Genomic DNA, 15,208 nt, shown 5'->3' with positions numbered 1-15,208 from the left:
TATTTGAAGATGGCCTAGTTAGAAGTCTAGTCAAACAAGTTTATAATAGGAGAATAAGATGCAGAGAAAGGACAACTTTTAAGAGGGTTAGGTGCTAAAAGAGCAATGAAGAATTATTTTGATGATGTAAAGATGCTGATTTCTAATGAAGGTATGTCAATTTATGTCTAAACACAGAGAATGAAACAAAATTTCTTGGAGAATTAAGAAAGAAAGGATTTTATTTTTCATCTACATGGGCAATTTAATTGTACTTTTACTCTTCAATAGAGGAGTGTTTTTGTGTTTCTAAATGCACTTAGACTTAACCCAATCTGTCTCTCTTCCTCAGTTCACTTCTAATGTGTGAAAAATGCTACCTACTGGTAGTTCTCTTGAGCCTGCTGAAAAAGTAGCAGGCTGCCCTGAAGGCATAATTTCACCTTTACCCTCATAGTTCAAGAGGTCAGGGAAGCCAAGGTTGGTCTGAATGCTGTGCAACTGTCAGCAAGGATTAAAGGGAGTGACTCATTCTTCCTTCACACTTTACTTTTTGCCATTTCTCTGGCAGCTGAATCTTTTCAGAAGACGGCGCCGTGGAGAGGAAATACAGGAGACAGGAGAGAAGAGGAGGGAAAACATTAGCCCTGTATGTTCTGCAGCTCTTCATCCCATTCAGGGTCAAAATGCTCCTTCTCTCTCCCCAGTATTACTGTTTTCTCTGGAAAAGGTTGATTCTATTAAATGACTCAAGGGGTTTCCTTTATTTGAAAACGATCTCCAAAAGGGAGGTTCAGGTTATAAGCTAATTCCAAAAGATTAGAACAGGGCTTAGGAACAAGAACATCGTGGATATGGCAGGAGCGCTGTCGCCACTTCCAGAAGGGAATGAATGGGTGGGTGAGAGAGCAAATGAACAAGCAGTAATGAATGGCCTCAGTAAAAGAGATGAATGTTGGGCTAATGCAGCTGTTTTACAGATTCCCAGATTTAACCACACCTTCCTAAAAAACAACAACAACAAAAAACCCCACAAAAAACCTAAAGTATATGACATGGTTCATAACATAAACATGTTGCCTGTATAACCTTGAGAAAACAGTTACCTGAATCTACACATATGGGCTTAGAAACACAAAATGGTATTCATAATTGCAGCCTTTGCTAATTCATCGTGCAGACTTGTAGAATGAGAGAGCTGGGAGGGACATTCCCGATCACCTCATCACCTATTCAGTCTCCTCATTTCACAGATGAGTAAACAGAGGCCCAGAAAGGTTATGTGATTTGTCTAAACAGACACAGTTAAGAAATGACTGAGCTAGAATCGGAACCTGGGTCATTTGGCTTCAAATCCAGTGTTCTTCCTACTATGCAATACCAAATTTACCAAACAAAATTTCCCCTGGTTACTCAGGGCCCTGAAGCCCTGAAGTTGCTACCTCAGCTTAAATCAAGAGCTAACTCTTACTAGGTTTCCTGATTCCAGCATAGAGAGAACATAATGGTTCTGAAGATGATAGACATCAGTACCTGTAAGCATCTCTCCTGAGTCTGGAAATGAAGGAGTAAAAATCCTCTGCTTACAAGGGTAACAAATGGAACAGATCCCTGATGCAACAAGCAGAATGGTATGGACTTGGACACAGGAAATGTGTTTTCTTTTCTTTTTTTTTTTTAAGTTTTATTTATTTATTTATTTGAGAGAGAGACAGTGAGAGAGAGCATGAGAGAGGAGAAGGTCAGAGGGAGAAGCAGACTTCCCATGGAGCTGGGAGCCCGATGTGGGACTCGATCCCAGGACTCCGGGATCATGACCTGAGCCGAAGGCAGTCGTCCAACCAACTGAGCCACCCAGGCATCCCAGGAAATGTGTTTTCTTAAACCCATGAAAATATCACAGCAAATTTTATTATATTAAGTAGGGTTTCAGCTCAACTATAGGTTAGGACAGGGGCGTCTGGGTGGCTCAGTTGGTTAAATATCTGCCTTTGGCTCAGGTCATGATCCTAGGGTCCTGGGATGGAGCCCTGCATCAGGGCTCTCTGCTTCTCCCTCTCCCTCTGCCTGTTGCTCCCCCTGTTTGTGCTCTCTATCAAATAAATGGATAAATCTTAAAACAAAACAGGGTGCCTGGGTGGCTTAGTCGTTAAGTGTCTGCCTTCAGCTCAGGTCATGATCCCGGGGTCCTTGGATGGAGCCCCACACTGGGCTCCCTGCTCAGCGGGAAGCCTTCTTCTCCCTCTCCCACTTTCCCTGCTTGTGTTCCCTCTCTCGCTGCATCTCTGTCAAATAAACAAAGTCTTAAAAAAACAAAACAAAACAACAACAACAAAGCAACTATATAGGTGTAGGACAGCTACAGGAACCAAGCATCTTCTTTCTTATGTTAGTTCTCTTAGACCAAAGAGCCTTGACCATAATTCCATTGAAATTGAGTCACTTCACATTTTTTTTTCCTTGCCCATTTCTCCCCATGTCCCTCTCCACATCAAGTACAGGCATTTCTAGAGTCAAAACTGTCCCCAAATCAAATTACAAAGTAAATTACACTTACAGAATAAAAACCTCTACTTTGCTTTGTTCTGACTCCAGTCAGAACTTCTTCACAGAAGTGGAAATCAAAAGATGTATGAGCAATGTCTTAAGATCATGTCTTGGAATCACAATTGGCCCACTTGATCCACTGCTCCTAAACCCCAAATGAAGGTCACTACACGCCCCCTGACATTTCTCACAAAGGAGGGGGAAGATGGTAACAGGGGTGGGGGGTGGAGGGGTGTGTCTCTCTAAACTGAAATGCACCAACTTTATTCAGTCTGACACAATTCTTTAAGTGATTAAAAGGATACAAAACTCTCCAGCTAATCACAATAAAATAAATAAGGCATAAGCACTTAAACAAGCATAAATATTTACCTAGGTAATTTAAAAATATATTAGTTCTTTCTATAATGCATATAAAATATCTGCCTGTAAAAAAAGATCTAGACCAGAATAAAATTTAACCAGATTTAAAAACTAGGCAGGTACTTAGTATCTATAAAAGCTACTGAAAAGAATTAAGCACAAAAGGATTGTAGTAAGACATCAGCAGCACCAAATAGCTTTGGAAAAAGAGATTGACAGGTTTCTAAAATTCTACTGGTTTTGAGGGAGATCTATTTTCGTGTGATAACTATTTTTGTTTGATATCACCAAATTTCAGTTTATAGCAAAACTGATACATTCAATTCAGCTGCCCCCTTTACAAATACAAATCTATTTTAAATACCATGGTCACATTCATGTAAACATCTGGGAGAGCTGGGCAAAACATCTCTGCCGTTCAGCAGCCTGAACACTTTAAAGAATATAATTCTTTCTTTGCCATTTCATTCTGCTATATTATTTGACAATGTGAAAACCGGTGGCAAAAAAATTAACTCCAGTGAGACAAATGATTGAATCCAGACTTGTTATTTAAATCTATGTTTTCCCAACTTTCTCTTAAAGCCAATCTTCAATTAAATTCAAGAAAGTATGAAAAAAGAAAAAGGGAAAGTATGGCAATTAGTTTTAGAACGTGAAAAAAGTTGGGGCATGATTACGGAACCCACTTGTAAAATATAATTACAAAAGATTACAAAAATGCTATCTCAAACATCTTACTGGTGTCAATTGCCTAAACTCTCTCATGCAACATATGTCATTCAGAATAAAGAGGAAGGAACAGCATTTTTAACACCAACTCCATTTAGGAAATTGGATGTCAAATACTCCCACCATCAGGAGTTAAGATTATTCAGTTAAAGTATTCTGTTCTATTTGCCCTAGTTATCAAAATGAAGCACGAAGAATAAACGTGTATAATGGAAAACCAATTATCTTATTTTAACAGAGATTAAGGGCCTGTGTAGTATATAAGCATCCTACGTTATCTCATTTAAACTATCTACTAACAACAGCAGGAAAAAGGCTCGTATTCTTACCAATGAATTTCTGAGGCATTGAGCTTTTTCGTTTTGCCACATTGCTTGCTAATCTGTCCAGAACGAGAGCTCTTTCACTTCCCATCTCTGCTTTGATGTGTCTTGCCTCCGCACTTGCTGGTTTGGAAAAATGTAAAAAGAAGAGGGAAAAGAACACGGTGGTAAATGAGGGAGAAAAAGGAAATAAAATGGAAGGAAAAGTGTCAGAGATCTGATGCACACTCTGTTGTTACCTGTTATTACTGCTCAGATTCTTGCCTGGGGTACCTGCTGTGGTCAGTGAAGCCAGCACCAGGGCACGTTCAAATCTTGCAGTCTTATGCTGAGATGGAAAAGCCCGACCCATCCCCAACGAGTATCTTCATTAGCAAGAGGAAGTATTAAATAAACAGCCTGGACGTGGTTGGTTGCAAAAAGATAGATAGATGGAGATCTTCTAACCCCTGATCAGCCTTCTTTCTGATTCTGAGTAACTGCGTGTGACACCTGCAGACTGATATAATTCTTCTTAACAACTTAAAAAAAAAAAAAGTATGGTGCCCCAGATTTACTGCTCTGTTTATGTTAATAGCACTTTTGAAAATAGATACACTTACCCAGACAGCAAGAAATCTACTCAGTGATTTGTGTATTGAGATTTTTAGTGGTTTTTTTTTCTTTTCTTTTCTTTTTTTTCCCGGCATGTTCCTTTCAGTTCCTATCTTTTAAATTCTATTTCTCTGGGCTCTGCATTATCTGTTTCATATGCTCCTCACATTTCAAAGTTATCTCAGCTAAAATTTCCCTGAGCAACACTTCTGTTTTGAAATTAAAGAGCAATTTGTATAATTCATCTTTATTATATTTCTAATGAACAATGTGAATAAAAACTGCCTAAGAATATGGTCTAGTTGTTAATCCATGAATAGACCATTAAGTGGTTTAGGCCTGTGGTTCTCAGACCTGCTTGAACATTAGAATCAATCTTTCTGAAGAGAATGTAGGAAAACACCTATGCCCAGGTTCTCCTTCAGATCCTGAAATCAGGATCTCTGGGGTAGGCGCCTAGGCAACAGTATTTTTAAAGCTCTCCAGATGATTTTAAAATGCAGCCAGAATTGGAAACCACTAGATTATATAAATAGTACTAACATCTAGTCAACTAAATAGTACACTAGAATAAATAGAGTATAATTTACCCTGGTACAGCAGGCAGTAGTCCATAAGAGTCCAAGCCTAAAGTTCAAAGAGATACCAGCTGCTCTAAATGTTAAGGCTTTGAACCTGAACACATGATGCCAGCCCAAGCTGCAGATCTGCAAACTTTTCTGTAAAGGGCCAGATAGTAAATACTTTAAATTTTGTGGGACACATCTAGTCTCTGTTCCATATTCTTTGGTTTTTCCCCCAACCCACTACACTTTAAAAATGTAAAAACCTCTGCACACTGTCTGCTGCCTACATTTGGCCCAAGGGTCACAGTTTGCTCACTCCTGTCCTACACATTCATATTGTGTTACTACAAACATTTCTTTCTGTTTTAACATAAACATTTCAGCAGAACCAAACTAAAATGATGTATCCATACATTTCTAACATCTCTAAGGAGGAAGAAATTGAAATTAGCTTAAGAGACTAGAATAAAAAGAAGTGATGGTTGCAGAATAGATTTTTCCCCCAAACATATGCACAGTTTTAGGAATGGTCAGTGATCATTCTGTAGTTGAAGAGTTTGCTGTGTGAAGAGATTCTAATATACAGAAATAATGTCACGAATTCTATGGTCCTCTCAGACATTCAGTACCACAAACTGACATGTCCAGAGAGGGAAAAAAAAAAACAGTCACCTCTGCAAGTAAACAAGTGAAAAACCTCCAGGGCAAGACTGTCAAGTAAGAAAACTGTCAGGGCAAGAAAACTAAAGCCAAATTAAAGAAAGAGAATTCAAAATATTAAATATGTTTTATTTTATTATTAGCATGTTTTTGTTTGTGTTCCCAGTCATTGCACAATAAATTATAAAGCTGATGGTTTTTAAATTCAGGAATAAAATGAAATCTGGCTCCAAAAAGGATTAAAAGGACAATGACCATATTTACTAGACTTTGGGAGTTTCTTGTCAAATGTAATTATATGCTTCAAAGAAGTAAGTCCCAGGCTCCGGGTTCAGTTACTAACAATACTATTTGTGTAAATGAAAACAGTAAAGGTTAGAATAGGGGGCCTGGGCAGCTTTGGGCTTGGTGGTAAAGCACTATCACTTTGGCTGACCTGCTGTTGCAAATAATGGGCACTTTAGAGACAGGGCATTTTGTTACTGAGTGAAGTGGGTCAAATTCTGTCCAGCACAGGGATAGGTTTAAATGACCAAACAGGAAACTATTATATATATATTATTTCCTTTCACACAAACCACCACCAGATGTGGCACTACCCAGAGCCCCAAGAGCAGAGAGATGAAAGACAAAGGCCTGGGATTTGAAATCAGTTCCTGAGGCTGTTACAAAGACACTTTTTCTTAGAATCATCTGAGAGGCAGTGAAGTGGTGCTTTGACTGAGAACAGTCATTCTGGTTTGAGCAACTTTGAGGGGATTAAATCCAGGTTAACCCCCCTTTCCCCCTCCCACCTCCCCTTCCAACTCTGTATTATTATCAGAAAGCTTTACAGCGAAACATGAATGAAAAACAGTCCTGTGGGAATTTTTAAGTCCACCCCCATTTTACCACTATTCATATTGGTTCTTCAGTCACTCCTCTAATGGGCTAATCATCCCCCAGAAATCTGTCCCTTTAAGCCCCAGGACTCACCCCAAGCATTATATCACCAGCCTACTTTTCCCGTTCAGCTCTCTGCAGTCACTGTCTACATTTTACCAAGTCACTATCAATTACCACTAGCAGCTTTCTGAGGACACATACTCAATACCTTCTATATTCAGGAGGATGCTAGAGCGGGGATGCATGACCTAAATAACATAATGAGGGCATGTCACTAAATGGCAGCCTTCGAGATAACATCACCTTTTATCCCTGGTTACTCACCAAGCTTGTCTTGACAAGTCATTTCTAGATAAATCTTACTCTGTAGAACAGTGGCCAAATGCCTGACATTTAAAAAGATAACATTCTGAAGTGTTTGGATGGACAGATAATTGGGGGCATGGGTGGAGACTTTCCCATCTCCACAATTCTGGTTAGAGCCTCAGTCCTCTGAGGCGAATCGAGAGGGCTTCCCCCACCCCACCCCCTCTCCCTGGTTTGTTCACTCAAAATATGAACTCCAAGATCCCAACTGTCATTGGACATGTAAACACACTCTAGAAATTAAGTTCATCTTTACCAAGTTAACTGTTTTTTATTTGGCAAGTTAGGCAAAAGTTCCAACTTTAACAGAATATGCTGCACTCTTTTTTTCCCCCAAACTGCTGGTCTTTTGCCTTGCAGTCAGTTGGACAGCTTGCTGGGTACTACTACTACTTGGGCACGCTTTAAAACAAAAGGAAGTCCTCTGGAATTAGAGGATCTCTCGGGATTATAAACTTAGGCAGTACTCTTTTCAGCAGAGGACCTCTGCCTTTTGGTCCTCTGCTTCAACTTGAAGACCCAACTGTCTATTTATATAGTCTAGACTTGTTATCTTGCCACATCATGTCTCAAAAATGTAAGTGGAGGGAAACCAGTTTGGCAAGATAGCAACGGGACAAGATAATGGGTTTAAATGATGAAATAGGAAATCCGTTCCTGGGTGGTGTTTGGCAGTTTAATGTTGCAAGAGGTGGGTGTGGAATACGGATAGTGGCCAGGAGTACAATTTACATACTTGGTTCATGAGAGCCTTGGAGGAGGGCTGTAATTCTGGATCAATTCCTCATGTCACTTGCCTACTATATAGTGGATGTATCAATTTTCATTAGCAAAATGATTTTAAACACACGTTGAAGATATAAATAATAAAACTAATATGAAGCCATAATTACAGAACCGGTTTCTATCTTTCATCTCCATATAAGTCTTAATTGTCTGGTTTTCAGTTAACTATTTCCATGATGCAATTCCTATCTCAAAGTGACTGCAGATTTAACCATGTAATTGGTTGTGTTTTTGTGTTTGTTCAGAATCTTTCATTTGATCTTGAAGTGTTAAATGGAGCTCAACTAAGAGGCATTGCTTCCTGTCTCTTCTCTGGTGTGGTCAGTAGGTAGCTGATGGACAGTGGAACAAAGGGGTGTTATTGTGTAACAAGAATTGTCTAACAAAAGATTGCTATCAAAGATTGAGGCAGGTTCTAGCAAAAAAGTTACATAAAATTGTTGCCTTTTTGAGCAAGTAGAATAAATACTACCTGTCAGATGGTAGCACTTTTTAAGAAGAAAAATCAGTTGGGAAAATCAACTTTTAAAACATTTTAAAGTTTTTCATTGGCCTCTTACTTCGCAAAAAATGTAAGTTTATTTGAAAATTCTCGTGCTTGTATTGGCTCAGCCAAAACAATGAGCATGAAGATAAAAGGCTGTGACTCAAAGATTCATAAAGAAATTTAATCATTCAGGGAGCCTGGGTGGCTCAGTGGGCTAAGCCGCTGCCTTTGGCTCAGGTCATGGTCTCAGGGTCCTGGGATCGAGTCCCGCATCGGGCTCTCTGCTCAGCGGGGAGCCTGCTTCCCCCCCCCCTCTCTGTCTGCCTCTCTACTTGTGATCTCTGTCAAATAAACAAATCTTTAAAAAAAAAAAAAGAAATTTAATTATTCAATTACTTAAAAAAATCTTTTTTTAAAAAGATTTTATTTATTTATTTGACATAGAGAGAGATCACAAGTAGGCAGAGAGGCAGGCAGAGAGAGAACGGTAAGCAGGCTCCCCACTGAGCAGAGATTCCCAATGTGGGGCTCGATCCCAGGACCCTAAGATCATGACCTGAGCCGAAGGCAGAGGCCTACCCCACTGAGCCACCCAGGCATCCCAATTACTTAAAAAAAATCTTGTTATTGCTAGAACTCACGGTCAAAAAATGTCCCACTTCAAGTACTCATAATGTGTGTGAAATTAGGCTAAATGAATCTCTATTCCAGTCCCTTTCTGGAATAAGAATCAAGCTAATGTGAAAATGAAGTTCGTGCTCATCTCTATTCTTTTCATATGTACTCCATTAAGACTGCAGAATTGGAGCATCGGATGACATCATCTGTGAGGTCTGGAGTAGAAACCTGGACTGATGTAGCAATATCACATGTGCCTCTACTAGACCTTGGTAGTTTATTAACAGATCAAGTACCCATTGCCTTGCTGGATTGCGAGTTGTCCAAGGGTAGGGGCTAAACTTTCACTCATTTTTATGAACAGCTCTGGCACACAGAGAATCCAACGACTGCTATCTGAATGAAATAAAAATTATTAGTAAGGCCAGAAGTCCCATTACCTAACACAGCATTCTTTTGTAGACTGGTGCCTAGCCCAGGGCTTTTTTTCTCTTTTGCTTCCATAAAGACCTGCTTACCCAAAGCTAGGGATTTACACTAGGCTGCACTTAATTGACAATAAGCACTTGATGAATAAAGTGCCATAGCCACAGTAGCAATGGAGTGTCATCTCTTTAAAAGCAAGGGAGGAAGGGGTAAGATGTACCACTGGTCAGGTTGGTCAGGTTCAGAATGGAACATGATATCCAGACTGGGACTCCCAATTTAAAGAAGAAAACAGAAATGAAAACCACATCAGGAGTAGTGGCAATAACAAAAGGCTTGGCTTGTGTGAACTGAACATTCTTTACATTTTAGGGGCACCTGGCTCGCTCACTCAGAAGAGCCCATGACTCTTGGTCTTGGAGTCATGGGTTGGAGCCCCATGGTGGGTGTAGAGATGACTAAAAGAAATAATAAACTAAAAAAACCACATTCTTTACATTTTGGATTTCAGGAAAAATCATGGGAACTATCTGAAATACAAAAGAGTAATATATCGACTGACATGCTGTTTTTATTTTACTTGATTAAACTGTGACTTTATACATTTTATAACATGAAACCAACATTACAAAATATTTGTTTTAAACAAAGAAATCAAAACTTGCTGACTTAGTTAACCCTTTATTTTTTGCTGAGACTTAAAGAATTTGCACGCATCAAACCACCCTATGAAATGCAAATTAACTCAACCTCTGTATTTCAGCATTTCCTGAATCACCGTAAACCACTGAAGATAGCTAAAATATTTCTTTCATACTTTCCTAATTTGACATTCCTAAAAAAATAAAAAAAGCGTTATGGGGATGGGAAATAAGGTGGTAACCTCACTTTGAAATCAGTATTTTGAACTTAATACACATACACGCATATGTGTCTACTGGTGTGTGTGCTTCTCTATTTCTTTCACAAACCAGATAATATATAACTTTAAACAACAACTAATCAAGCCATATTTTCCCAAAGTGGAAAAAAACCAAGATGTGTAATTTTTTTAAAAGATTTTATTTATTTAGGGATGCCTGGGTGCCTTAGTCGGTTAAGCCACTGCCTTCGGTTCAGGTCATTATCCCAGGGTCCTGGGATCGAGTCCCACCTCGGGCTCCTTGCTCAGTGGGGAGCCTGCTTCTCTCTCTGCCTCTGCCTGCCTCTCTGCCTGCTTGTGCTCGCTCTCTCTCTCTCTGACAAATAAATACAATCTTTTAAAAAATTGTCAAAAGAAAGATTGTATTTATTTACTTGACAGAGAGAGACAACAAGAGAGGGAACGCAAAAAGAGGGAGAGAGAGGGAGAAACAGGCTTCCCACTGAGTGGGGAGCCCCATATGGCGCTCGATCCCAGGACCCTGGGATCATGACCTGAGCCAAAGGCAGACACTTAACAACTGAGTCACCCAGGCACCCCCCAGATGTCTATTAACTGATGTACGGATTTAAAAAAAACAACAACAACACTAAATCCATACAATGGAATATTATTAGGCCATAAAAAATAATGAAGTGCTTATATGGGATACAACATGGATGACCTTGAAAACATTATGCTAAGTGAAAGAAGCCAAACAAAAAAGGCCATGTATTGTATGATTCTATGTATGTGAAATGTTCAGAATAAGTAAATCCATAGAGACAGAGAGTAGATCAGTGGCTGCCAGGCGCTAAAGAGGAGGGAACTGGAGAATGACTGCTAATGGGTACAAGGTTTCTTTTGAGGGTGATGAAAATGTTATGGAATTAGTGGTGATGGTTGTATAACTTTGTGGATATATTAAAAACTACTGAATTATACACTTTTTAAAAAGGTGAATTTTTTTTTTTAAAGACTTTTTATTCATTCATTTGGCAGGCAGAAATCACAAGTAGGCAGAAAGGCAGGCAGAGAGAGAGAGGAGGAAGCAGGCTCCTTGCCGAGCAGAGAGCCTGATGCGGGGCTCGATCCCAGGACCCTGGGATATGACCTGAGCTGAAGGCAGAGGCTTTAACCCACTGAGCCACCCAGGCGCCCCTAAAAAGGTGAATTTTATGGTAGGTGTATTATATTGCAGTGAATTTTTGAAAATAAATATAGCTAACCATGAAAAAAACAAAACTTCCAGTGATTTTGAAGCAAGTCACTCAATTTTTTATGAGTTTCAATTTCCTCACCTCTAAAATGAGGTGGTAGGATTAGATGCTGTCTTTAAACTTCTAGCTTTAAATATTAATAATTTTATTTGGAATATAATAGATTTTTATAACCTGGGAATGTCTCACAGAAAGAGCTCTATTGCAAACATTTCTCTTTAGAAATAAGGAGGAAATCCAACTCTTTGATAAAACCAAAGATGCCATCAGGATAAAAAGCAGAAGCATTGCAAACAACAGAATTCAGTTGGCCAGCTCCTAACACCATAAAATAGGCTTTATCTAAAAGAAAAGTTTCCTCTCACTCAAAGTAAGTACAGCTAGGCTACTAATGATTTCCACTCCATTTTCCCTGAGTTTCACATTATTTTTTTTCATATTTTTGTAATCTTTCTGTTTTACAATATTCAAACCATTCAACAGCACCTACTGCTGGCAAACAACACATCCCCTAAGGATTCAATACTCGGAATACACAACATGTCCAATTAACCAAATAAAAATGTCAGGCAACCCAATCTATGGAACCAGAATAACAGTCACCTGCATGGGACAAAGGACAACTGCAAAGATGTGACACAAAGACGTTTCATGCTGTTTCAACTGTAGAGTGAGAAGGAAATAAAACCACAATTGATATATGAAAAGCATCTAGTGTTTCAACCAATTGCCCCTAGGCATATAATTCAAAACACTGAATAAAATATGATATTCCTGAAGCCAAAGACAGACATCACAATAAATCATATGAGTAGACAAGTATATGATTTGAGGGCTTTGGGCAAAGAAAATCCTTGTAGTGTTGTTGTTGTCAGTGTTTAAAGATATTTATTTATTTATTTATTTATTTATTTATTTATGAGAGAGAGAGAGTGGGGAGGGGGAAAGCATGTGCATGGGGAGGGTCAGAGGGAGAGGGAGGAGACTCCCTGCTGAGCAGGGAGCCCAATGTGGGGCTCGATCCCAGGACCCCAAAATCATGACCTGAGCCAAAGGTAGACACTTAGCTGACTAAGCCACCCAGGCGTTCTGAAAATCCTTGTAGTTTTAACTGACTCAGCCTCAGCCAGCCCTCAACCTGCTCTACTCTTAATTGTTCTTTCAGGGAATGGCAACTGCATTCTTCATCACATCCCACATCAATCTGTTAGGAAATCCTGTTGGCTTTACCTTTAAAATGTTTAGAGAATTAGAACATTTCTCATCACCTCTACCACTACCCCAGACACAGTCTTCTCCCACTTGAATTACTATAATGGCTTTCTAACTAGACTCTCCAAATCCCAATCTTGCTGCAAATAAAAATTTCTTCTTAATAGCCAAGTAGAGTGATTCTTCTAAAATGAAAAGTCCAATTATGTTACCTCTCAATTCAAAACCCTTTGAAGATCTTCAGTTTCACTTGGTAAAAGCCACCCTTTATAATGGCCAACAAGGCTTGATAAGATCTGGTTTCCCATTTCCTTTCTGGCCTCATGTTCCCTTCCCCACTCTGCTCCAGCCACACAGGACTACTTATACTTCTTCAAACTCAAGCCACAGGGCCCTTGCACTTGCTATTTCCTAGTTCTCTGCAGGGTTTTCTCCTTATCCCTTTAAGTCTGTTCAAATGTTGCCTCCCTGACTTACCTTCTTTCCCCCCAGGACGTACTTCATTTTGCTTAATAGTACTTACTACCTTCTAATATACTGTATATGTTACTTATTTACTTTGCTTATGGTGGTCTGCCTTTCCCCATTAAAATATAAACTGCAAGGACAGACTTTTGTTTGTTTGTTTGTTTGTTTACTATGTCTCCCATCACCTAGAAGAGTAGATGCTCACTACATGTGTGTAGAACGAATGAACTCACCAGTCTCACCCAGGTCCGTGTTCTGAAGTAATGTACGGCAGCGCTCCTTATGCTCCTCGAGGGAACTTCTCTGCTTGTAACTCCTTCCACAAAACTCACATTTATAGGGTTTCTCAACTATAAGGAGAGCACAAGGGGGCACTCAGTGACCTTTAGGGGTTACAGAACAAGTGGTGTCGTGGGGCTCTGTGCAAATTGTCCTTTAGGAATGAGGCTGCTGAAAGAAGTCAGGGTATTTGGATACCTATGCAGCTATATTATTTTTAAATTTAGTAAACTGAAATAAGGTGATAATCTTCAATTGACTGTTATATTTAAGTTTTCTTTAAAAGAATAGCCTCCTTTCACATGTGGAAGGATTTGGATTTAATGACTATCACTGAGCACAGTGTTTTGGTTCTAGATGAAATGTTATTTCTTTAGGAAAAAATATAAGGCTGTTCGTTTGTTTTTTTCTCCTCAAGGAGGTTAGTGTGGCTTAAAAATGAAATAGAAAGAAATCCCTTATTTTGTGACATCCATCTGGTTGTAAGTAAAGAATGCTGGGAGTTAGACATTCAGCCAGAAACTGATGGATTTTTCAGAGTTCTGACATATTTGGATAAATTTAGTTTATCCTTGCTAAGTGGTTATAGTGAAGTCTGGGCTTGAAAAAAACTGAGCTAATTATAAGTAATAACTTCAACTCTGTGTCCAGGGCTGGCCTTTCTGATTTGTTGATAAATGTACCCTATGAATATGTCAGAGTTTTAGGAACTGAGATTTTTATTTTCTAATCCTGCTGCTCTGGTTAAAACAGAGTTTTGGGACTTAAAGTACTAAAAGATCCCTCTCGAATCCCAAATTAAAATAAATGCAGGTTTGCTAGGGCTAAAAATGTTGTTACCCGCATAGTGGGGTCCTTGAGAATCTATCTAAAAAGTGACCACTATGTTTGGATCTTACTTGAAAAAAGCAACAAAAGAGAACTATTCTAATTTATTTGGACCAAATTCATCCTTAATTCATTACTTTGAACAATGAACTATAAAAGAAACCTTTCTCTCACTACTTATGGTCTCTCATGGTGGGTTTTGCTTGGGCTGACTTGTTTAATCCTTAGTCTCTGAATTGTGACCAGTTGTGGGTTTGGGGCTGGGTTTTAGTCAAAGCAGTATGTGGATTGACATAAAAACAAACCTTTTTTTTTTCTTCAATTAAAAAGTTTGTCAGATAACATCAAGAACATGAGGTCCCAAATTTGAAAATAAACTCAGTTTTATTTTTCTAGGAGGGAAATTCTAAACGTTGAAAAAAGTTTTATCATCTTGCTTGGTTAAAATAAAGAGTGAAAACATCAAAATAGAACATAGTTGGGTTTTTTTTTTTATGAATTCTTTTGCTGCTCATCTTCTAGAGATTAAAAATAAATAGGCTGACCAAGAAGAAAGTTAGGTTTAAGAGATGCACACTTAAAACCAATACAACGTTATACTGTCAATTATATCCCAGTTTAAAAATTTTTAGCCCAGAATGGCCAAAAGGAACCCTCTGACAATGATTTATACTCCATTTACACTTTTATGTAACTTACAGACTGTATGTACATCATGTGCTTGTCCAGACTTCTGAATGAAAAGTGTGTCTGTGTGTTTTTTAGGAAAGTAATCTCTTAATAAAGTTTACCATAAGAAAATACTGATGACCATAATTTTTTCACAAAAAATTTAAAAGGCATTTTTATAGAGCAGACTTTTCCTGTCTCACTGTCTTGTTCTCTAGGGGAGCAAGGATGGTAAGGAGATGATCATCCCCATTGAGCCAGACGGAGAGCAATTAATGCCTTAATGGAAGTGTAATTAG

At 38.8% G+C, this 15,208-nt stretch overlaps 1 protein-coding gene across 5 annotated transcripts in view; it reads right to left on the bottom strand.

Moving 5' to 3' along the window:
* Nucleotides 1-15,208, bottom strand: part of IKZF3 (IKAROS family zinc finger 3) — a 93,148-nt gene that overhangs the window by 15,172 nt on the left and 62,768 nt on the right. For 3 of the 5 annotated variants that reach the window (XM_004764633.3, XM_045069985.1, XM_013062605.2), the window contains 2 exons: nucleotides 13,367-13,483; nucleotides 3,951-4,067 (listed from right to left, as the gene is read on the bottom strand). In XM_004764633.3, the coding sequence (XP_004764690.1) occupies nucleotides 3,951-4,067; nucleotides 13,367-13,483 (234 nt within the window). Of the gene's footprint in view, nucleotides 1-3,950; nucleotides 4,068-4,183; nucleotides 6,534-13,366; nucleotides 13,484-15,208 lie in introns of those variants that run through there. The other 2 variants (XM_013062609.2, XM_045069984.1) reach the window with 2 other exon arrangements.

Source organism: Mustela putorius, unplaced genomic scaffold (genome assembly GCF_011764305.1).
Source record: "Mustela putorius furo isolate JIRA1106 unplaced genomic scaffold, ASM1176430v1.1 tig00003962_pilon_pilon_pilon, whole genome shotgun sequence".
Taxonomy (NCBI): Eukaryota; Metazoa; Chordata; class Mammalia; order Carnivora; family Mustelidae; genus Mustela; species Mustela putorius.
Note: the sequence above shows the minus strand (reverse complement) of the source record. Positions and strands in the feature narration are given on the sequence as shown.